Here is a 25,457-nt window from a genome sequence, read left to right as displayed (position 1 = left end):
ACTATATTTATATATATATATATAGATATATATATATATAATGAAAAATACAACTAAGCAATTGACATGAATAATATACATTTTAATCATTAATTTTGAATTACAAAACATATTTTTAGTTTAATATTCAATTAAGTTCCCACACTATACACCTAGCAGTCCACACTTAAATTCTAAGTAAAATGAAGTATAACACAATGAACATATTTACTGATCAATTAAGTAGTTATAAATACATGTAATGTAATGTAATGAGGTGCTTATATAGCGCTCTATCACCCGATGGGTATCCTGGCGCTTAAAAAGGAGAGTCCCCACCAGAAGTTAATAGGGGCACCCGAGGTGTGACACAGGAAGGGAGGAAAAGAGAGATAATATCAGAAGGAAAAATTACTCCAGCCTAGGGAAAACGTTTTAAACTTTTTCCTGAAATCCATAAGACTTTGGACCTGACGTAGATCCAAAGGGAGAGTGTTCCATAGCCGAGAAGCAACGGCAGAGAAGGATCTGCCACCTGTTCTGGACCGCCTGAACCTGACTACATTCATCAGATATGCAGAAGCAGAACGAAGGTTTCTAGTTGGAGAATACCAGCTGAATTTTCTTTGCAGGTTCTTAGGGCCCATTCCATGAGCTGCCCTAAAGAAAGTGCATAGAGCTTTGAATTGAATTCGCTGGTGGATCGGCAGCCAATGCAAATCTCGCAAGGCTAATGTGGTTCAGGTCCCTCGCTGCCTATTTAAAGCGAGTTTCGCTGCAATGGCCTGTATTCTGTACAGCTTCCCGATAAGGGTGTTAGGCGCCCCCAGATATAGAGAGTTGCAGTAATCAATTCCGCTGAGAATTACGCATCTCACATCCTGCGTTCTAGCAGAGTTAGGCAAGAAAGGGAGGATTTTTCTCAGCACTCGGATTAGCGAGAAGCAAGTGCCAACCGTTTTGTTAACCTGAGAATTCAGTTGGAGATCCTGATCCATCATCACCCCCAGATTGCGTACTGTGCTAGAAGGGGTAATAGGTGCGCCAGTAGGGGACAGCTGAAAGATGAGTAAAACAGGCTGATCAGATCTTCTGGAAGAACACAGGACCACTTCCGTTTTAGAGCTGTTAAATTGTAACCAGTTCTTCTTAAGCCACTTTGTGGTGCTTGTCATACACTCGTGAAATCTTTCCAAGGAAATGGAATCATTCCCTTCCAAGGAAAACACGAGCTGGGTATCATCCGCGTAATTCACCACCTCCACTCCAAAAGATCTAATAAGCAGAATGAGAGGCTGCAAATAGATGTTAAAGAGCACAGGACTAATCCCTGAGCCCTGCGGGACCCCCTGTCGTAAGGAAGACTTGTTAGCGGAGAACGGCTGAAGGCACACTGTCTGTGTCCTGTCTGTGAGATAAGAACAAAGCCAGTCAAGGGGGCGACTGGTCACACCCTGGTCTTTAAGTCTCTCCAACAGTATACCGTGGTTTACAGTGACAAAAGCCCCTGACATGTCCAACAACACCAAGATCACTGACTGGCCACTGTCCGCCCGCATCCTCATATAATCAAGCACGGTAACAAGTGTTGTTTCAGTACCGTGCTTGGGCCGAAAGCCAAATTACATCTCGTCAAGGAGCGAATACTCCTAAAGATACTGGGATAGAGACTTACTGACGATGCGTTCCAGAATTTTAACAGGTTATGGCAATAAAGAAATTGGCCGATCGTTGGCCACACACGCGGGGTCAATCGTGTTTTGTTTTAGAAGAATACAATGAATAAATAATTGTTCATTAATATTAGCCTAAATAATATTAAACCCCTATAAAGTGTAAAACAAATTATTAAACATATTAAACATTTAAAAACAAATCTATATATGAACAAATGATATCAAAATAAACAGACAAATTAATAATAACAATATATATTTTAACAATTTAAAAAATAATAATTTAAATATGAAATAAAAAATACACTTTTCCCACTCCAATCTGTGCTACACTATTAAAAGCATTGGAATTCAAAGAAATTTACTATCCCCATCCAAGTCTGTGCAATGGTAGCAAAAGCGCTGAACTTCGGAGGGGTTAAATTTACCATTCCCACTCCACTCTGTGCAATAGTAGGGAAAGCGTTGGACTTTGGAGGGGTTACATTTACTATTTCAATTCCAGTTTGTGCAACATTAGCGAAAGGGTTGGACTTTGAAGGGGTTCAATTTACTCTTCCAATTCCAGTCTGTAAAACATTAGGGAAAGCGTGGGACTTTGGTGGAGGGGTTAAACTGACTACTCACACTCCAGTCTGTGCAACAGTAGGAAAAACGTTGGACTTCAGACGGGTTAAATCTACTACTCCCACTGCAGTCTGTGAAACACTAGAGAAAGTGATGGAATTCAGAGGGGTTACATTTACTATTCCAACTCCATTCTATTCAACAGTAAGGAAAGCAGACTTTCGAGGGGTTAAAATGACTATTCACACTCCAGTCTGTGCAATAGTAGGAAAAACGTTGGATTTCGCAGAAGTAAAATTTACTATTCAAACTCCAGTGTGTGCAACAGTAGGGACAGTGGTGGTTTTGGAGGGGTTAAACTTACTATTTCAATTCCAGTCTGTGCAACAGTAGGGAAAGAGTTGGACTTCAGAGAGGTAAAATGTACTATTCCATGTCCAGTCTTTGCAACAGTAGGGAACGCATTGCACTTCAGAGGGGTTACATCTACTACTCCCATTGTAGTCTGTGAAACAGTAGGGAATGTGTTGGATTCAGAGGGGTTATATTTACTATTGCAACTCCATTGTGTGCAACAGTAAGGAAAGCATTAGACTTTGGAGGGGTTAATTTGACTATTTCCACTCCAGTCTGTGCAATAGTAGTGAAAGCGTGGGACTTTGAAGGTGTTACATTTTCTATACGCTCTCCAGTCTGTGCAACAATCGGTGATGCATTGGACCTCACAGAAGTAAAATAAATATTCCCACTCCAGTCTGTGTAACAGTAGGGAAAGTATTTCACTACAAACATATTCCAATAACCCTATTAGTTGACCAGAAATATACAACTCTACACAATTAACATGATTATTAAAAAATTGAACAATGAATTTTGAACTATAAAAAAAGTTATCAATGTATTATTCAATTAAGTTCCCATACTTTACTCGCACAAACATAGCAGCCCACACTTAAAACATTAGTACAATAAAGAAGTATAACACAATAAACATATTTATTGATCAATTAAATAATTATTAATAAATGAATATTTAATTGTTAATTAATTATAGCCTAAATAACGTCCCAACCATGGCCCCTAAAAACACAACAGTCCACATCTAATATATGGCGTAACAAATATATAACTATTTAGCAAATTGAATAATTCATAATAAATTAAATAAGTAATAATACATTGATAATTCATTATCAATCATTACTTAATTAACTTCCCACCCTATACCCCTACTAACCCAACAACCCATACCTAAAATATAACTTACAAACAATTATAATTCCACAATTTACATAATTAATTATATATTTAATACTAAATAAAAAATGTATTATTAATTAATTTCCCACTCTGTACCCTTCCAAACCTCACAACCCACTACAACAATATAAATTACTATCAACAATTCAATTAAAAATTATAAATAGCTTAAAATTACAAACTATATTTAGAAATATTATCAATAATTTTACAGATAATACTTAACATATAAAGATAACATATAAACTAAAACACAAAGATAATTAAAAAATTATATTTTTAACAACTGTTATTTAAAATGATACTAAAAACCCAAATATTGAAAACGTTAATACTAATCTAAAAAAAACAATATTCTTGTCAATGATCTTTCTGCATTACGATATTTATGTGCCACAATATTTTAAAAAACTCGATATTTGTTTATCTTGGTATTTATAATTCGATATTTTGTTCAAATACCTACAGAATTCTGGACCAAATCTGCTAAGCATTTTAATTCTTGTAAGTGCTCAAATTCGGAATTTGTAGTTGTTAAAATGCTTTTTCGAATCCACTAATGCCATTTTCGGAGTCAGAAAAGCTTTTTCCAACACCTAAATTGGGATGCTAAATATAGATGTATATATGTAGATGTATCTGTAAGGGGTATACGGTAGGGGTGTGTTGAAGCCATTCCTTTCAAATATCAAATCAGTAGCTAATGTATCAATGTTTTGCAAATAAATCATGTCTCAAAATGGTATTTATTTGCCGATACATCGCAACATCGTGAATGTTAAATAAAGTTTGTTAAAGAGAAGGCAGTGTACCAAGAAACTTTAAATATAACAAACGTTTCTTTTTAAATTCAGTTCTTTTCCTTTAGGGCTATTGGCTGCATTTAAAAAAAAGTTTACTTCATTTAAAAGCAATTACAGACATTGTGGACTGCTGTCCCCATCAGGCCGCCATACCTCATTAATTTGCATGAGGTATATCAGATTCCGACCCATTACCAATTTAACCAATCTTTTAATAACTGACCCTTTAGAACATAAGTTGGTACTTACAATTCTTTAATGGTTACAAAAATACTGGTCAGAAATTGCAGCCAGTATTTTACAACCAATTAATAATGCATATGACCTGCTGGACTTATGAACTCAACAATATTTAGTGCCCGGGAATACTACCACTGACGGGGCCATGCTAGTATGGCTTGGGGGCTCACTTAGAAGATGGAACCACTTATGCTAGCTCCACAAGTTGTAAGGGACCAAGTTAGGTTCCCCCACCTCTAAAAAAAGGAGCTGTCAATGAAACCACCCATTACAGTTAAGTTTTTATAAGTGCTGCCACTTTAAACATACCTTTTCGCAAAACCAGTAGTCACGAATAACTTTTTTTACAGGTGGTGACATTAGATAATGCATAATGTCCACATGTCATGAGGTTTATGTTGGACTTGTTTCAAGCTCTGATGCTCCAGCAAACCATGCTGCATCAAGCTGACCATGTTGCCGCTAGCTCATGCAACATGAGACAATGTTTTTATGAACCACAAGTAGCAGTTTCTGTTTTTTTGCATTCAGTGAACATTATAAGACTACAACTCCATTTCAGTTCATCGACTTTTCAATGTGGATGAACTACAATAGAACGGCTGTAGACAACTGTTGTTCAGAAAAAGGCTTCTGCAGAAGGAGATCAGGATATGTTTGGAACCTTAACCCTTCTCTTATTACTGTTTTTCGAAGTCCTTTTTCTGGTAATTAAAAAAGTCCTGGTTCCCGTCTGACTGTTTAATCATACCCGAACACATACTTTCTCTTTCAAGACTGTATTAAGAATCAATTGATTATTTTGCTTGTTTTTGAAGAGTGCTCCATATGAAACAATTGACAATTCTATAGCTTCTATTCCTTTTTTTGTTTAATAGAACATTGGAATAATGAGCACTCTATTGTAGACAATGGAGTGCTCCGGGCTTCTACTGCCTGGTAGAAGCCCGGAGAGCAACATTCCAATATTGTTTGCCTGTCACAGCTGCAGCTGTAAACAAAGGCCTCTCAGAGCCCGAGGAGATTTATAACCCCCTTGGGCCTGAGAGGCCTTTGTATTTACTAATTCGAAATTCTGCCCTCTAGGGGCGGAATGTTCTGGTAGCCTTTAGACTTAGAGTCTTCCTATTGGGCTCTATCAGCCACTAAAGGCCCACTTCCTTGGTAACGCTGGAGCGGGCCTTTGATAACCATTAAAGCCCACTAGGTCAGGCTCTAATGCTATATTAGAATCACTGAAGCATGTTACATGTTGCAAGAAAAGTGTTTACCTATAAAAATAAAAAATCAACAGTAAGGAGGAGTAAAGTAACATAATGGGCTTCTGAAGTTATCATTTGTGCAATTTATGCAAAAGTACAAACTTTTGTCAATATTATAGTCTATTCTGTTCCCTCTAGAGAATGCCCTTCCATTGCTGTGATTCCTCCTCAGTATGAGCTGTTTCTACATTTCTTTTCCACAAGTCCCATAGTCTTAATGAACACCGACACAAGCCTATTCTTCTATAACATATTTCTTCCATAGCCATCACCTTCGTCATTTGTATTTCCCCTACTCTGAATGATGGTGGCTCTTCCATTTCTGAGGTATCATATGCCTGGCTATAATGGACCCTCAAAATTAAAACAAAATTCCCTTAATTTGATGGATGACTAGGTTTCTCCTCAATAATCTCCAGAAAGATTATCCTAGAGTCTAGTGGAAAGTCATTCCTAATATTCCCACCCAAAAAGCGAGGGAATAAAGAAGAGTCGTTTTGCATGGAAAACAGTGCATCTAATGACAGTAAAACAGGCTTCCATTGAGAGCAATAACATTAAACATCTATGTATTGAATACAAAGCAGAAGTGCTGATCTGCCATGTGCTAATTGGAAAGAGAGAAAGTTAAAATTTACTTTTACAAGAGACACATTCAAAAGGAATCTATAGAAAGAATGAGAAAAGGAAAGTGGGCACAGGAAGTACTACATGGAATACAGGCAATGCAAATAGTGGAGTAGCTGTTACAGTTCATAAGGCTAGAAGAATGCGTCAGGCAAATCAGAACTGAATCCTTAATGCCAATGGACTATGACCCAGATGATAAAGAATAGGTGTTTAATACTCACTCTTGCCAGCTTTATGTTGCAATACAGGACATTTTGTTTAGGGATGGGGGTTTAATTTAGCTCTGACAAAATTAGAATGTGTCCTCCAAAAGAAAAGGGATATGAAAGAGGTTGCTATTAGAAAGGCTAGAAAACTGAAGTGTGATTCGGAAATAATGACATATTTAAGAGTTGATGATATATGGAGTCTAACTGAACCTGGAGTTTTGTACTACGCTTTTTTATAGTTATTATTTTAAAAGCTGATCAAGGATCAATCATCCTTCAGGTGTTGGAGAAATATGGTAACTTAATTCCTGAACTCCCACATTCTTTGCTTACTAACCGTAGTATGATTTCGATGAAGTTAATCAATATAATACACCAAAAAGATGTTTTGTTTTTTTACCTTGATACAAAAGTTCTCTCAGTTTCCAAGACTATAGGCTATAGAACACAGACATCTGGTCTTTTTATAAAATAAATATAGATTCTTCATCCAGATACATGGTCTGAGAGAACTTCAAAATATATTTACAGAGACTAGCCACACCTCAATCAGTTAGATTTATGTTGCCTTCAAATACTGTAACAGAAGAATTACACTCCAAACTGCAGGAACACCAAGCTTTCATAACTGAGATATATACAGTGCTTGGACAGAAATAATTAGATAAGATATGGGCAGACCTAAAGCTAGTCATTAAGGCCTCTAAAAATAATAAATACACAGACATTTTGACAGAAGGTGACAGAAAAACACGATAAGTTAGGGAAATTGCTAGCACTGCAGAGTAAAACTAAAGCAGCATGAAACAAAATATGCAAAAATAAATTAACCAGTGCGTCAACAGATCATGTAGGAAGATGAGGCCATAGTAATCATTTTTAAAATTTGTAGCAGATGTTATTTGAAGAAACCACAGAACATAATGATGGAGCAAATTCCACATTTTTTCAGGAATTAAGCTTCCTAAAATGTTAAAAAACACCAAAAACAATAAATGGAGATATTGAGGAGCTAGAAGTCACAAAGTCAAATAAGACGATTCACTAGGCAAGTTTCAAGGAGAATATATTATCACAGATTGGTATAAATAATTGGGTGAATTACTTGTTACCATCTTAGCAAAACTCTTTCCATGCATTTTTGTGGGTGGTCCTGTACCGAGTTCATATGAGAAATGGCAACCTTGATTATTTTTCCAAGATCCATTACTTTGCAGCTCAAATACTCTTCTCAATGGAGACTACAATCTTTCAAAGAAAATCATTGTAAATCAAACTGCAACATTCATATAGCAATTTAATAAACTCAAATCGGATAGGTTTTATCCTGGGCAGGATCCTCTTTTTTAACACCCACTATCTTATAGAAACCATTATTATTACAATGAAAATACAGATGTTTTCAAGGATGTTGATAAGTTATTTGTTCTGGTGAAGTGAGAATTACTATGGCTGACTCTAGACCACATTCAGATGCTATGATGGGCTCAACTGATGGTAAATGAGAAATGGCAGGGTCATATTGACATCTCTGGCAGAACCAGGTAGGGCTGAAGTTTCTCAGCCCTTTTATTTTTTTAACTGAGTCTTTAACCTCGCAAATTAGAAATATTAGAGGTATTTTGAAACCCTCTGGTCTCAACGAACTATTCAGAGTTAGGTTTTTTACTGATGGTATTGTGTCATATTTAGATCTGTCATTGGATTACCTAAAAAACATCAGGAATTAACATTAAAGAAAAAAAGACCAAAATAATCATTATCCATGCAGAATGAGAGACAGAAGTCATAAACTAGTCATAAAAATAGGGATCCTAGTTTCAGAAGATCTATCTAAATTGTTCTACTTAATCTATAGGCTTTTAAAAATAAAATTAAGAAACAATTTCATGCACGGGAAAGACTATCTCTTTGTTAGGAAAATAAATCTTATGAAAATGTCTTCATTTCCATGATTACTTTTTATTTTTTTTAACTCTCCTGTGATTCTTGTAGGAAGGGTTCTTCATCAGGAAAAATAAAATGCTAACCAGTTTTATACGGGCCAAAAAAAGTCCACTAATAAATAGGAAAATGCTCTGTGCAGTTCGGAGTGCTGCAAAGCAAATCTCATGTAATATTAGCGATAGCACAGTAAAGTATGTGGTTTTAGGAAATGACTGTACAGTTACCAGTTTTATTCGTCAAGCAGCATAGGAGTGTTTTGCTTAAAACATCCTCACATCATTTGCATAATGTTCAAGATTTGAAACCAAAACATTAAATGCATCACAATGTATTGCATTAAGGTCACAAAATGTTTGAAAAGCTATCCAAATATTTCACCTACATTCTCCCTTTAGAAATAGCTTGTTCCAGAATTGGAATCTGCCAATCTTATGAAATAGTCCCCAAGTGTGCTTCAACCTGCTTGGAAAGCTTGATTGCTGGAGGACCATGAAACCTATGTGTTAGAAATTGGGTTTCTGGTTGGCAGAGGTATGCACCCTGTCCAAGCAGGAGCCACAATCCTAGTCAGTGTAAGTAAGATACACACCATAAATTAACCGGTGCTCCCCCTCTATTAGCTTGGAACACAGCAGGCAGGCTTAACTTAAGAGGCAATGTGTATTTGTGCAACACTTCAAACAGTAAGACGATGAAAACACCACAAAAATACTACACACAAGTTTAGAAAAATAGATTATAATTTTATAAATAAAACAAGACCAAAAAGACAAAAATCCAAGAAATAGAATTCAAGACATGAATTTGTAAAATAATAAATGTAAAAATAATGTTTAGGAGCAAATTAGCGCCTTTGGGTGTTATCTGGTCGCGCTGGACTGGGGCAAAGTCAACAGTTCAAGCCAACTGTGATGGCACGTGGGCATCGTACAGGAGCCACACAAGTCCTGCTGAACAAAAGTACCTTGATCCTGGTCGCAACAGGGGAATGCGGGGTGCAGCCCAGCGATGCATTCGTGTCGATCCCGCAGTCATGGTGCATCGATTTTTTCCAGGCAATGATGGTGATGCGCCCGTTTCACAGATAAAACACTGGCTCAGAGATTGATTGGTTCTAAAGCTGATGTGCTGGTTTTCTCCATGTGGTCGAGGGGATGTGTCTATCATCTCTCACTGCAGTAGCGTTGATGAGGTGACACCGATGATAATGGTTCCAAGTGTGATGCGTCAGCTCTGCTCCTGTAATAGCAGCAATGTGCTGATTCTGCTTTATGTGCCAGAGCATGCATCGGTTCCACTGGAGCATACACCTGTATCCACATCCAATGAACCAGGCACAGGAGCAGGGTGTAAGACTGTGATATCCCTGAGTCTTAAATCAGGAGGCAAGCCAAAATGCCCTATGAGAGCACTCTGGGTTCAAGTAAAAGGGTCCAGTTCTTCCTCGGCAGGGAAGAGGTTTGCAAGTAGCATGGCAGCACAGCAGAAAACCAGTTCTTCCAGATCAGAGGTCTTGGAGAGTGGCAGTCCTTGTAGCAGCACAGTAGTCCGTCCTCCTGGCAGAGTTCCCTTCACAGTTCTAGTGGTGTCTGATTTGGCTGAGTCAAAGACCCACCACTTATACTAACTTGTGCCTTTGAAGTGGAGGTGACTTCAAAGAGGGGCTTTGAGGTGCATACAGGTCCTGCCTCCCAGCCCTGGCTCAAGACTCACTACAGGGGGGTGTGCAGCCCTTTGTGTGGGCATAGTACACTGCCTATTTAGGTGTAAGTGCCAGCTCCTCCTTCCCATTCATCCCAGGATGACCCATCAGGATGTGGATGGGCACTCAGTCACACCTAAGCTTTCTTAGTGAATGGCTGTCTAGAGGGAATGCACAAAGTCCAGCAGCCCCAGATGTGTATTGGAGACTGGCTGCAGGCACAGAGAGCTAAGAGCAGAGAAATGTCGTCTTTCTAACAGTTGAATTATTTACATTTTCAAAACTAAGCAGAATAAATGCTCAAAAACCTCAAAATTAGTGGTCTCAGGTTTATCGCGAATATTTAAAATAAACCTCCCTTGACACCTTTCTGTGATTTCAATATTTGGGTGGTCCAGTCTGGGGAGTACAGGACCCAAGCCTTCCTTGTTTTCACTATCTTTTTAACAGTGGCATTTCTGAAATAGTAATGATAATTTCAACTTTGTCAGAAAACAGATTTATCATTACCATTCCAATGAAATGAAACATGATAGAGCTACTCCTTCTCACTCAGGAAGTGCAACTTTTAAGTGTAATAAGGAATTCCCAATGTTAACCTGTAAGAGGGGTAGGCCTCACAGTAGTGAAAAATGAATTTGGGTGTTTTTCACTACGAAGACATGCAAAACTTAAAAGTGCATGTCCTACCTTTAAATTACATAGCACCCTTCCCTATGGGCTACCTAAATCCTACTTCAGGGGTGACATATGTAATAAAAGTGGATTTAAGTGGCTAATTGCGAGAACAGCGGTCCTCAGGACCGCCATACTCATGGTGGTGGTCCAAACATCATCACCACTGCGGGTCAACCCATCGTATTTGGAGTGTGACGGTCAGACCTGTGCCTCTGCCAGGATCCAGGATTCTGCAGCGGTAGCGCAGTGAAAAGGGGGAGGAATATGCTGGTGGTGCTGCTTCAGCACCGCCAAGCATTTTCCTAACATGGCCCCCTGCCACTTCTGAGCCTGGTGGTGCATGCAGGGGGGCATGTTTGTGCCCCACCCCCAGAATTGGACCCCGGTTCCTGCACCACACTGTGCAGTAACATACTGCAGGCACTGTCAGAGCTGTGAGCATGTTAAAGTGCTTCTTGTGTGGGTGGCACAATCAGTGCTGCAGGCTCACTAGCAGCATTTAATTTACAGACCTTGGGCACATGCAGTGAACTCTACTACGGAAGTATGGATAAATTAATAAGTCCATAAAACCATGTTTAGTAGAGAAGCACGTGCACTTTAGCACTCGTTGGCAGTGATAAAGTGCTCAGAGTCCAATGACCAAAAAAAAGAATACAGAAAACAATTGGAGGTAAGAAGCCAAATGTTTGGGGGAAGATCACCATAAGTCTGTCAGGTCTAACACTACGGCTGAGGAAGTGACCTCTATGCCTCTTATTCAGCACCAAGGTGCCCCCAATGGTGAATTTGTTCATTGCCAATACACAGGTTTTGTTATGTATTTTTGACATCCCATAAAAAAGAAATTGTGTTATAATTTTTTATTAGCATTTTGCAAAAATGTCATCAAAAGTACAGTAATGATAATAGCAACCTACAATTTAAATTGTATGAATAAATATATTGAATATATGAAAAAGAAGAAAAGAAAATTCATATATGATGAATACTATGCGCCACACATAGCTATATAGATAAATAACAGGATAAATAGTTGAATAAGTTAGATATGTAAAATATTAAATATTTAAATAATGCAAGCAACAGGAAAAAAGGAGAAGAGATATAATAAGTATAACATTCTTAAAGATTTAGTCATAGGTTAACTTATCAAATATATAGATTAAATATTTAGATTTTATAGCATATATGGCTATAAATATAGGCAAATATTAACAAGGCAAATCTCATCAGCTTTTGTATAGTAATTCACTTAAAAGAACGAATACTGTAAAATTTGTCAAAAAAGGCAGAGTGAATAGAAGAGAGAAAGATGATTGATATAAGAACTAACAAAGCACATCAATATAAGATATACAAAGGATGATGAATGGTGGAGTGTCATTAAAATATCGTAAGAGTGAAATGATAGGAGTAAATTAGCAAGAAAGAATGATAAAGTAACAAAATATTAAGATTGTAAGATAGCAAGGTGATAAAATTACATGAGAATATGAGACTATGCGTACCATGGGTGGGAAAGAGGAAGGAGGGAGGAAGAAAATATAATTGCAGATCAAGGGATATTAGTATCAGTACTTGGAGTATTATCATCAATATTGATACCGTTATTCATGTTCAGGAAGGGTAACCAAACACGAAGAAATACGTCAGTTTGATTCTGAAGATTATACATTATTCTTTCATGTGATGCTGTTTGTATCATGGTTGTCAACCATTCTTCTTGCAAAGGAGGAGATGGAGATTTCCAATGTCGTAAAATGCATATTTTTGCTGTAGACAACGCTATGTGGAATAGATGACACTGAGATTTGGTGAGTTTTGGAAATAGCCGAAGATCATGGAGAAGAATAGCAGCAGGATAAGCGGAAGATGTAAGGGCATGGTAGAAGATAACATGTTTCCGACATAGGACCAGAAAGGTTGAACCAACAGTCAGTCACATATAATGTGTGTTGAGTCACAGTTGGTGTTAGAACATCTCCAGCAATTGGCATGGGGCATTAAACCAGCCTTCTGTAATCTTGCCGGAGACCAATGCCAGTCATGAAGAATTTTAAAAAGACAAAATTTAAGTCTAACTTCACGAGTTCCTTTATCTAGATTCTCCATTACTTCCTCCAAATTCATTAGTAGTGTAAGAAATTGAAAGACGTGACTGCCATTTGAATTGTAATGCCTGCGTAAGGGTTGAGAGAAAAGATGTGTTGTGAAAACTCGGTATAGACCGGATATCACTCCTTTATGTTTGCCCCAAGTATTTAGATATGATACGATTTGTGAGTTTTAAAATATCGGAGAAGATGAACCTAGTTGTTTTTTCAAACATTGTTTAAGCTGGTCATATTTTAGGGATTGGTGTGGTGAAAGGCCGAATTCATCTCACATATGTGAATGTTTTAAAATCACCATTATAAAAAATGTGACCTAATGTTTGAATACCTGCTGTTTTCCACAAGGGCCATAATAATACCTTCTTATTAATACGAATACTGGAATTGATCCATATGGGTGCCTTTTCATGTATATGTGGGTTTAAAGCTAGTAAACGTTGTGCTCATTGCCAAGATTTGGACATAGCTGATAGAATTGGATTTTTAGGTTTCGGATGTGTAATTTTAGTACCATAAAGTGCAGAAATGCCAGAATCCGAAGGTAAAAGATGACGTTCTAAATGGACCCATTGCAGAACATCAGAAACTCCTGGCAACATATATGATAATTGAGAAATCTGTAATGCTAATTTATAATGTTCAATGGATGGAAGACTCATACCTCCAGAAGAGTGGTGAGCCTTTAATTTTGCCACAGCTAAACAAGGTTTTGTTGAACCCCATATAAAGGTTTTTATTTTGGAATCTATAAGTCTCAATGTTGATAAGGGGATATGAAGAGGAAGCATACCTACGGAACATGACCACAGAGTTGCAAATACACCTCACTGTACAGTATTTACACGTCATGGGACACGGCAAGCATGTCATACGCTGGTTCGCAGACTCATTTAGGACACATGCGGCGGTAAGTCTGGATCCCCTCCGTAGGAAGTGGGAACTAGACCTAGGGCGCCGACTCGTTGACAAAGAATGGGCTTGAATATTAGAGAGCCCAACACGCATACCCCAAAACATGCGATGCAGGCAAATCCAGCTATACATTATACACAGGGCTTACCTAACACCTGCTAAGATCAATCAATATTTCAATGGAGCAGATGCTAAGTGCCCGAGATGCACCGAGCCGGGAGCTGAGCTAATACATATGTTATGGAGCAGCCCCCGCATTGGTGCATATTGGAGCGTGATCGCCAGAATATTACATACCTGCACGGGCCGTACATTGCCCTTTGAATGGCTGACATACTTGCTCCATAAGTTTAAGAGAACACCAGACACCAAGGTAACATCGAGATAACACCAAGGTAACACCTGCGAATGGTGGTAGCCAAAAGATTACTAAGTAAACACTGGAAAGCAGCAGAACCACCGCACATGCAGGCATGGCGCCATTGACTATTAGCGTGGGCCAAAGCAGAAAGCATCGCCATTAGGCTTGAGGAAACATTAGGTCTGCGACAGACCCCTATAGCAGTACAGTGGGATGTTCTCCTGGGCGAGTTACAACAATGCGAAAGGGAGCGGTCCAAGAGATCATCTGACGTAGGGGCGGGCAGGCAAGAGACATAAGCCGGATAGGCTATCTGAGGACATAGTGCGATATTCCATGGTCAACTATTTGACACACATAAAGTCATGTAGGCGCACGCGCCACAGACAAGGGACACTATAACACACATCAGTAGCACCAAGATCCTGTACACATGCGGGAAACCCGGGCAAGATACTAAGGGGAAGGTCAAAGTTGTTGGTTTCTTATGTTGTAACATTGTTCTTTTCTTTTCTATGTTTAATATGCTTGAACAAAATGAACTCGTACAAGACAGAATGTCTAATATGTTTACACACAACTGTGCCGGACATGCAGACTTACGCAAAGTGAAAAGATGCCCAAAGTTAAAGAAAGTAATAACTCCCTACCCCATAAAGTTGCCTATATGTAAAGGCTATGCATGAAAAACACTGCATTGTTAATATTACATCCTGTACAGAACCGACAATCTGTAAATGTGTACACACTGTTACAGTTGCAAATGTTAAAGGAAAGACATAGAGGGGCATTGTAAGCATATGTATAATTAATCATGACTGCATAAATTCAATAAAAAAAGATTTAAACAAAAAATGAAGAGGAAGCATACCTAAGGTATACATAAAACAAGGGAGTGTAACCATTTTAACAGCTTGAGCTCTACCCCACATGGAAAGATTTAGAATTTTCCAATCATCAAAGTCACGTTGCATTTGAACAATCATTGGATTCAGGTTATCTGTAATCATACATTCCATACCTCTATTTACTAGGATACCTAGGTATTTAAGACGTGAGGGTTGCCAATGAAAAGGCAAGTTATGTATAGCCGCTTTAGTGGTTCTATCAGAGATAGACAAGGCTTCACTTTTGTCCCAATTTATTTTATAACCTGAGAATGAGGAAAAAGTGTCTATGATTTGAAGTAAGGATGGCAATAAATTAGAAAGAATTGTTAGGGTGAGTAATATGTCATCTGCATATAGATAAAGTTTTGATTCACCTGTAGGAAGATGTATGCCTGTGACTGCATCTGATTGACGAATAGTGGCTGCTAAAGGCTCGATTGCTGAGAGTAAAAGAAGTGGGGATAGAGGACATCCCTGACGTGCTCCTTGTCGGATCGGAAATGGTTCTGATAGAAAACCTCCACAATTTACTTCTGCAGAAGAATTATCATATTGGAGCCGTATTTTTTGAATAAACTAGTTTACAAGTCCAAAGCATTCAAGTACTTTGAAAAGATAATCCCACTCTATACAGTCAAAATCCTTTTCAGCATCTAGTGATAAGCCTAATGCATTGTGTGGAAGTTTTTAGCATACCATAGGGTATGTGCTAGTGTATGTAAATGATTCCTAGTGGAACGTCCTGTAACAAACCTTACTTGAGTTGAATGAATTAAGGAAGGTAAAACCTTTTAAAGATAAGAAGCCAGAATACTGGCAAATATTTTGATATCGCAATTCAAAAGTGAGATGGGGCAATAGCTGGCACAAGTTAAAGGGCCACTTCCAGGTTTAGGGAGTACTGCAATTATTGCTTTGTTAGAGAGGACTTAAGGAGTTATCTCGCTCAGCTTCCTGAAAAGTAGCATGTAGAGAATCAATTATATTATGCCCAACCCAATGATTGAATTCAGCTGGGAAGCCATCCTCTCCAGGGGTTTTATGGTATGGTAAATTAGATACCGCTTGCGCAATTTCATCCCTGCTAATCTCTCCCTCAAGAAGAGCCCTTCCCTCATCAGAAAGACATGGGAGATCTACCTTTGAAAGAAAGTAATTCAGTCTATCTGTATCTATTTGCGCCTCTGGTGTGTAGAGGGATGCATAAAAATAAGAAAATTCATTTACTAAGTCCTGCAGTCTAGTGAGAATAGTACCTTGAGATGATTTGATGGCGGGAATGGCCATGGCTGTTTCTCTTCATCTTAGTTGTGAAGCTAATAATCTACCTGCCTGTTCTCCTTGCTCATAATGTCCGATTTTTAGTTTTTGAAGGGCAAATTCTGCTTTAGAGGTGAAGAGCCCATTTATCGCCATTCGAGCTTGCTCTAAAGATTTACGCTTTTGCAGTGTTGGAGCAATGTTATATTGGTGGGTATATGACAGTATGTTCTTTATGTCATGCAGCATTCTGTTTGTTAGCCAATGCCGCCTCGCGCATCAATTGACCTCTCATAGTAGCTTTAGCCGCAGCGCATATCACTTTATCTGAGGTCACCGAACTCTGATTTGTGGAAATATAGTCTTGAAAACAAAAATTTGCAACTGATATTTACCTTCAGGTGACTTATGTTGTTATATGTTCATGCGCCAGGCTTTGCGTCCTGGTCTGGATATGCCAACTTCTATAGCTAAGAAAACTGGGGAGTAATCAGATAATGCTGCTTCTAAAATACAAGATTCTTGAATGGACTGGATTAATCTTTGGGATACTAAAAAATAATCCAAACGAGATAGGGTACCATGTGTTGGAGAAGAAAAATGTGTACTCAGTATCTGACGGATACGAAAGGCGCCAATGATCAATTAATCCATTATCAGATAATATGTCATCTATTAATGCCCTAACGGCATTATTATTTTTATCTAGGAGGCCTATGTTATCTAAAAATGGTTCCCTCACAATGTTCCAATCACCACCCATGAGATACTGTGATGCACCCATCTCTATTAGCAAACCATTTAGATGAAGAAAAAATGATTTTTTTGTTGATGTCAGAGCATAAACAGAGCCAACACTAATATAAGTATCTCCAATACGCAGCTTGGCAAATATATAACGACCGTCAGGATCTGTCCATGTTTTTAATACTGTAACCTGGAGGGATTTGCGGATGAGAATTGCTACTCCACTTTTGCGGATGGGATCTGTGGTTGTAAGTTCATCCTTTTGTACACTACTGTGAATTACTTTGCCTACCCAGTCTCTACAAAGTTTCTCTGATTCCAATGCATCCAAATGTGTCTCTTGAAGTAATGCTACATCCGTACTTTTGGATTGAAGATATGACAGTACTTTTTTCCTTTTGATGTAGTGAGTAAGTCCATGCACATTCTATGTAATCACAGAAAGAGGATGTATATTGGACTGCTGGACATGTTTATGAAATGTCAATGAATTTAAGTAAGCTTTAAAAATAGTTTTATAAAATTTTTAACAATCAGAAGGATGATCTGAATCAATAAAATAAAATAGGAGTGTGGGGGAAAGATAGAAAATGGGAAGGGACACATCTGGTTTTAGCAGAAATATAGATAATCAATTACACAAAGAAAATATAAGGGGTGAGAATAGGAAATGTATAGATATAGTAAAATTAAGAGAAAGGCTATGAATATAGTATATAGTTTGATATACAGTAATATAAGTACCAAAAAATATTGAACTGTTAACCGCGGGTCTGTTTCTCCCGGACCACCACCGCGGAGAGTATATGTATCACAACATAACATAAATTATAATAATATATTAAATCTATGCGAAATCGCATAGTATAAATATATGTATAAAATAGAATGAGTAATTCCTTAAAGCAGGGTAGAGTTATCATCACGAAAATTCAATAAATATATTATATATTAAATATGAAAACATTCATTACTATGTATAAATGCACATAAATTAAGAATTCATTGATATAATATAACAAATATACTAAATAGAATAGAAAAAGGAGTAAAGGCTGAAGCAACATACTATTAAATATTATAACACTATATAGTTGAACATCCTAATAAAACAGTATAATCTAATATAGAATATTGTAATACATGGTGAATGAATAACATTCTGTTATGTAAAAATTGAATACAATTTCCATTTACATCGTGTATGTTAACACTGGCTAGTCAGTTTTACTCTTACGATAGAAATATAAGTAATTAATGCTTTGTTTGTTTGATTTGAAATCAAACAGTATGAATGGTTACTTAACAGCTAAATTTGTCATACTACTATTGTCAGTCTTCTTCTGAGGCAGGCTTAAGAGCGCAATGAGATTTATCTCTGTGTTGTTCTTATGTAAAAGCAGAAGTAGCGTGAATCACTGAAAATGTATCATCATGGGCACGAGTAGGTCTAGATCTCTTCTTGGGTGAAGATTGATAATCTTTCGCCTTCTGTTATCAAATGGTGCTGTGCGGAACTCAAGCTTGCATGAATATGATCAATTGAAGTGTCTTGTGTATCCATGTCTTGTGTTTTCATCTAGGAATTTCTGCAAGTTTACTGGATCATAGAAGTATCTAGAGTCTCCATTTGTAGTAATATGAAAACGAGCTGGCTCAAATAGACCATATTTAATGTCCATCTGTCGTAACTGAGGTCTAATAGCGAGGAATGCTTTGCATCTCTCGTTGGTCTCTTTAGAGAAATCCGCAGCCATTTGGATGATGTGACCCTTATATTAAAATGAGCCATGTGAGCGCACTGTAGTTAGTAAAAGTCTAGTTTGCTCATGTCTTAAAAAACAAGCTATGGGTGGCCTGGGCCCGCGTGGGACGGGTATGCTCAGACGTAAGTCCCGTGCTCTCTATGCCACTGGAATCAAGCTATCCTGGCTGAAGAAGGGTGAAACCCTGAAAACGGTCGTAGGATGCTTGTTTCCAGTCCAGGGAGGACCTAGCCTGGCAGTTCGGGCTGGACTGGGGTGAATGTATGACATTGTTCTGCATTCTGTCCATCAATAGTTTTTTTTGCATTTGTCACCCAGAGTGGGATGGGCATGCTCAGACGTGAGTCCCATTCTCTCCATGCCACTGGAATCAAGCTATGCTGGCTGAAGAGGGGTGAAATCCTGAAACCGGTCCTAGGATGCTTGTTTCCAGTCCAGGGAGGACCTGGCCTGGCAGTTCGGGCTGGACTATTCCCATGAGGCACAGGGTCAAGACTGATTTGCATATGGCTGGGTTCAACTGGAATGGAATGGTGAGCAAACAAACAATGGATTTAGGCCCAGATCTCTGTGCTGGGGTGAATGTATGACATTGTTCTGCATTCTGACCATCAATAGTTCTTTTTTCTTTTGATGACGAAGCAGATCCTTTGCCAGGCATCTTGCTTGACTGTTTAAGGACTTCAGCTAATAGAAGTGGTGTAGAGGATTTACTGCCACACTTGGTGTTTGATATGAAGATCAGTCCCACAGCTGTGCACAGAAATGTATCTAGACCTCTGTAATATCTTTCTAAAATGATACTTCTATTATGTGTACTAAATTCTCGGATATATTTCAATGACAGTGATTATCAAAAAGAGTAAAGCTTCAAAAGACGGTAATAGCAGGAGTCGAAACTGATTATTAATTCCAACCACTGCACTATGCAGTATATCTTTTCCTATGTCCTAAATGCTTGATTTCTTGTGAGGCATGATATGCGTGAGCGCTACATTAGACAGTAAAACATGTGTGGACAGGATTACATTTCAATAGGTACATGTTTTCACCTCACTTCATTCAATATACAGTGAGTTAGAACTACAATACAGCTGTCATAATCACCACCTCTGTATACATATAGGCATTTGAACTACCTTCAACGTTGCACTTAGGAGTATTTAGGAGTGGAGCTATATGTAGAAGGATATATTTTGAGGAATAAAATTATTCACCAAGGGGTTCATTTCTGCGTATGTGAAGATTGAAAGCTCTTGAAATATAAGAGATGAATTCACTGCACGTTTACCTCAAAACATGTAGCTTGACAGTATGTGGTAAAAGTTGAGATTAAAGTTTTTAGCACTGAGATTAAGCCACAGAGTTTTTAAGTAGTCAGCGTAATTTACCTCATTTTAGTATTATCGTGCTCTTTACGGGTCTGTCGCGGGGCTATTTGTGACGTTGGAGCACTTCTTCATGAAATGTGCTTGTTCTCCTCATGACTCCGCCTGCAAATTTAGTCACGTCGGGAAAACGCACTGGGAGGGGGCGGAGACAGTGAGAGGAATCCCGGCCTACACGCATGTGAGGACCGGGGATTCCGTAAGAGTTGGAGGCCAGCCGACATCACACTCACCTCAGGACTTGATCGCAGTAAAGGAAGCCGTTGCAAGTGTCATTCAGCCCCGTGTTGCACTCAAAACGGTTCTGCAGGTCGTCAGGAAGCCAAATTCATTAAGGCTGCAGCTTTTACGATGTTGGTAAGTGCAACGCTTACATCAAAGGCTCCTCTCCCGGCGGAGCCCACAGCTTAGGCGGTCATCTTTCTCCATAGCCAGACCACGCCTCCCCCATACATTTTTTATGAATCATCTTTTTCCTATTTGGTATCTAGTAGTGATATGTCACTGCAATAACTTTGGAACTACTGTATGTACATTCCTTTTATTTTTCATATACCAATTTAATCTTTTACTGAAACTTGAAATGCACAGTGAAAGTTTTGTTGGGTTTGTTGCATGCTTACTACACCCACTTTTACTTACACCTATCTTTTAGTTCAGTTATAGCTAAAAGGTTGTTAAAGAGAGTTGTAGTGAAAATGTCGAAACAACCAAACTCAGATGAAAAAGGATTTCATGTGTGTGGATCAAATCACTAGGGCATATTGGGCACTGGGTAAATAAGTGGTCCTTAAACGTACTCACTGCCTGGTGGCATCAAAGTCTGATTTCCATCTCATACAGAACATCCAATCAGTTGCTTCAAAACCAAGCTAGTAAAAGCTTGTTTCAGATGTCATCTTTTCAAAAAGCCATTCAACACACTTGTATGCTAGTGCCATTAATGTTCAACAAAGAAATTCACCAGAAATAAAGAAAGGATATTTGAAATGTCTCACCCATTGCGAATGTTCTCAAACCAGAACCGGTCACCATCCCGCAAGCGCTCTAGCTGGTCCTGGATTATGGCACTGAGTAGTTCTCCAATGTCGCCATCACTTTCAAGCATGGCTCCGGGAAGGAATTCCAACTTTGATATGTCATTGCCATAAAGTGCAGCCAAGGCCTCCACGAGCTGGGCAAAAGACCAACATCAAAAAAAGGTTCATTAGAATATGGTAAGGTTAGTTACACAGTAAGTTGCTCATCAGCTTCTCTGTTTTCTCTGTGCATTCCAACTATCCAATGTGTAATAGGAAAAAGCTACTTATTTCATTTTACATACCACTATAAATCTATTTTGTGATGCTTCTGCTTCAGATGTATTACAAAATAGAACAAACAATCTTTGCTACAAATCTGTCAGACTTATTTTACAGAAAGTGTTGCAATGTCACAAAAATTGAGAACGCTGTATTGGTACTGTTTTTCAAATATCCTTATTGAGTTTCTAAAAGATTATATACATACATACACACACACACACGCACGCACACACGCATGCACGCGCACACAAACACACACACACCCACACACACACACACACACACACACACACACACACACACACACACACCTATATCTATATATAAGCTGAGTACGTTTAGATAGGTCAGAGTTTCTTCATGAAGATATTTTGCTACTAATTTTTGTGACATTTGACAAATCTACATGAGACTTTCTTTTAAAAAAACGTGCATTTACCTGGGCTCCTTCAAGGAATGTTTGGCACTGATCTGTCAACCAGGGGCCAAGAAATGGGGGAGGGGTCTCAAACATTTATTTCCCATGCTAATCTCCATAGCAATTGAGTTTTTTACTATACAGAAAAAATGTGTTCTGTAGTGATATGCACTTGGATTGCTGTACTGTGTAGTACTTTTATTGTGTTTCTATACAGATTGAATGCACCCTTTTTGTGTTGTTATGAAATGTATTTTTGGGATGTGTTTCTGTACTGCACTGTGTTATCTTGTGCTGATTGATATCATATTGTTGCAGTTGGTGCTGTGTGTTGTATTTGCTGTTTGGTTGAGGCTTTTGTAATGTTCTGATATTGTTGCATTGTTTTATATTGTTTGTGTTGTGCTATTGTTTTTGTATGGTATGTTGTGTTGTATTGTGTAGATGTGGTACTCTTTGATTCTAATATATTGTACTGTACTATTTTGTTGTGTTAAGTTTTTTTGCATTTTGTGTCACCGTCTTGTTCAATTTGGTTGATTTTGTGATGTTGCTAGTATTTACTGTTGTATTTTGTTTTGTTGTTCTGTTGTTTCTATTGTTTTGTGTTGTATTTTGGGTTATTTTGTGATGGTTGGGTTCTGTTGTTGCATTAGTTGGGGAGGTGTATTAATGCTGTGATTAACTTTTCTTTCTAGCTATTTTCATGTTGCCTGTGTTGTTTATCTTGTGTGGCATTGAGCTGATGTTCTTTTATGGCATAGTGGTAATTTACTTTCGTGTTGGCTTCTGCTATTGAGTTGTTTTGCACTGTTATTTTTGTGATTTTCTGTTAATGTTGTAGTTTGAGATATCTGCATGAGAATTTGTCCATTGGCACATAGTATGGGACTGCTTACTCCTATAAGACAATGAATCTTCATAACTATAGATAACAACTAGTAATTCTGAGCCTCTCTTCCCATAGAAAAACCTGTAATTGATTTGTGATATTTTTTATGCCTTGTATGAATCTCCAGGAAATTTGGAACCCTGTTAGTACATTCAGCTAAATGTAGGTATGCAGGTTAAGTGCTGATCCAACTAGAGGGAAATAATAAATGGAGTGGGTCAGAAAAGTAGTGTTTTCAATTTTAGCTTCCATTCAGAGTTTTGCTGAAAGTTTTAGATTACCTTCTACATATCAGGTGTGCAGAAGTACAATTCAGCTGCAGAGTCCTGTGAATCTGACACCTCCACATTTTCGTAATGTTGCTAAGTTTCTGAACTTAATTTTTTTTTTAGCAAAAAGGTTATTGCAACCTATGTTTTCCACAAAACAATTTTTAGCAGGAAAATTCTTCAATAAAACTAAGAGCCTGTTTCTCCTGCCTGTGTAACTTTACAATTGTTTTAGCAATCACACAAACTGTGAGTTAATAGTAAGCTGGCGAAAGCAGAGCCAAGGAAGTTCAGCAGAGAACTCCGTACATAAAAAGATAGGCCTATCCTTTCTTTTTATGTGCAGAGTTCTCTGTTCTGACTGAGGAGTTTGTGAATAGCAAAACATTGTAAACTTACACAAAAGTGTAAGTTTACCTTAGTGAATCAGGTTATGCATGGTTTTCTCCTGCAAAACCTCTCTATTCAGAGGGATTGTGGTCAATATTCCTTTTTTTGAAATAATTTTAAAAGTTGATGAAGTTGGTGAAATTTAAAACAATTCTTTCAGAGGCAACGGAACCCATGTTTGACCACTTCGCATGTCCCTAGTAAATAAGCTAAGTGCATCTCTGTTCTCAAATTAATCTTGCCTGCCATCATGAGGTATCATCTTTGGCAAAGAATGACTCACCTTTACATCTCTGTGTTACAATCCTATTTGTGCTGCTATGCCCGTTTTGGCTATTTTTATTTAGGAACTCTATTAATTCTATCTGATTTTGAAATGCCTAATTTATTCATATTGGATTAGTCTATTCCTACATTGTCCATTTTAAACCAATGGTTTCAGATTCTCCTTAAATTACACTTTGCAGGTCCAGATCCCAAAATACTCAGACTAAGGACTACCAGGTAATTCTGAGAAGGTAGGCATGGGGACGCGCCAAATGAGCTGAGTGGTGTATGACTCTGTGATTCCACTTACCCGCCGTGAGGGGAACGGCTTTCCTCGTGGGGGATTCTTGCTCCTTGCATCCTTCTCCATTGCCGTGAGGGGAACGGCTGTTCAGAACTTCATCTCCCAGCCCCTCCTGACACCGGCGCTGCGCTTGACGTCATCTCAGCGCGCTGGTGTCTCTCAAAAGCTGCCGGGAGCTTCCGCAGCGCGGGACGCGCCAAATGAGCTGAGTGGTGTATGACTCTGTGATTCCACTTACCCGCCGTGAGGGAAACGGCTTTCCTCGTGGGGGATTCTTGCTCCTTGCATCCTTCTCCGTTGCCGTGAGGGGAATGGCTGTTCAGAACTTCATCTCCCAGCACCTCCTGACACCGGTGCTGCGCTTGACGTCATCTCAGCGTGCCGGTGTCTCTCAAAAGCCCCCGGGAGCTTCCGCAGCGCAGGACGCGCCAAATGAGCTGAGTGGTGTATGACTCTGTGATTCCACTTACCCGCCGTGAGGGGAATGGCTTTCCTTGTGGGGGATTCTTGCTCCTTGCATCCTTCTCCGTTGCCGTGAGGGGAACGGCTGTTCAGAACTTCATCTCCCAGCACCTCCTGACACCGGCGCTGCGCTTGACGTCATCTCAGCGCGCCGGTGTCTCTCAAAAGACGCCGGGAGCTTCCGCAGCGCGGGACAGCTCGCGGGCAGCGCCCGGGCGAAGCCCCGGGCCAAGGGCGGGCCCGTCCTTGCCCGTCAGTGGCCGTTAGTGGCTGGGCTGGGCCTACCCTCTTGGTGTTCAGTAAGAGATCGTGCTAGGGTCCTATTGTAGCACTTAGTACTTGTTTGTGGGGTTCTTTGGTGGGCTGATTGTTGTGTAGTTAACTTCTAATATGAGTAGAAGGAAGGCTGAGGGAAGGATGGCGGGCACACTTGATGATTATCTCACATGGGTTGAACTAGAAATAACTGATAAAATCCTAGCTGTGGAACGTAGGCTGTCATTGGACCCCTCTACAGCTTTGCCCTGCACTTTCCCTACAGCTGTTAATGACCCCTTATTGGAAACACGTCCGGATTCTTGTACATTGAGGGGTTTAGCGAACGTGTCCTCATGTTCTGGTCACATTGATACACCTCTCCCCTCTAGCCCACCATCTACCCCAGCAATGGTAACTACCCGTGCAAATTCTAGAGCAGCAGGTCCTAAAGTCAGAGAACCTCCATGTAAAAAGAGGAAAAGCAGGGTTCAAAATAAAC

At 38.9% G+C, this 25,457-nt stretch overlaps 1 protein-coding gene across 3 annotated transcripts in view; it reads right to left on the bottom strand.

The window, feature by feature from the left end:
• LOC146860186 (dual oxidase 1-like) overlaps positions 1-25,457 on the bottom strand; it is a 1,129,619-nt gene that overhangs the window by 366,557 nt on the left and 737,605 nt on the right. For all 3 annotated transcript variants that reach the window (XM_085644023.1, XM_085644022.1, XM_085644024.1), the window contains one exon: positions 21,393-21,568. In XM_085644023.1, coding sequence (XP_085500149.1) covers positions 21,393-21,568 — 176 coding nt within the window. The remainder of the gene's footprint in view (positions 1-21,392; positions 21,569-25,457) is intronic.

The sequence above is a fragment of the Triturus cristatus genome, chromosome 3_1 (assembly GCF_964204655.1).
Source record: "Triturus cristatus chromosome 3_1, aTriCri1.1, whole genome shotgun sequence".
Taxonomy (NCBI): Eukaryota; Metazoa; Chordata; class Amphibia; order Caudata; family Salamandridae; genus Triturus; species Triturus cristatus.
The sequence above is the reverse complement of the archived record's forward strand: the minus strand, read 5'-3'. Positions and strand labels throughout refer to the sequence as shown.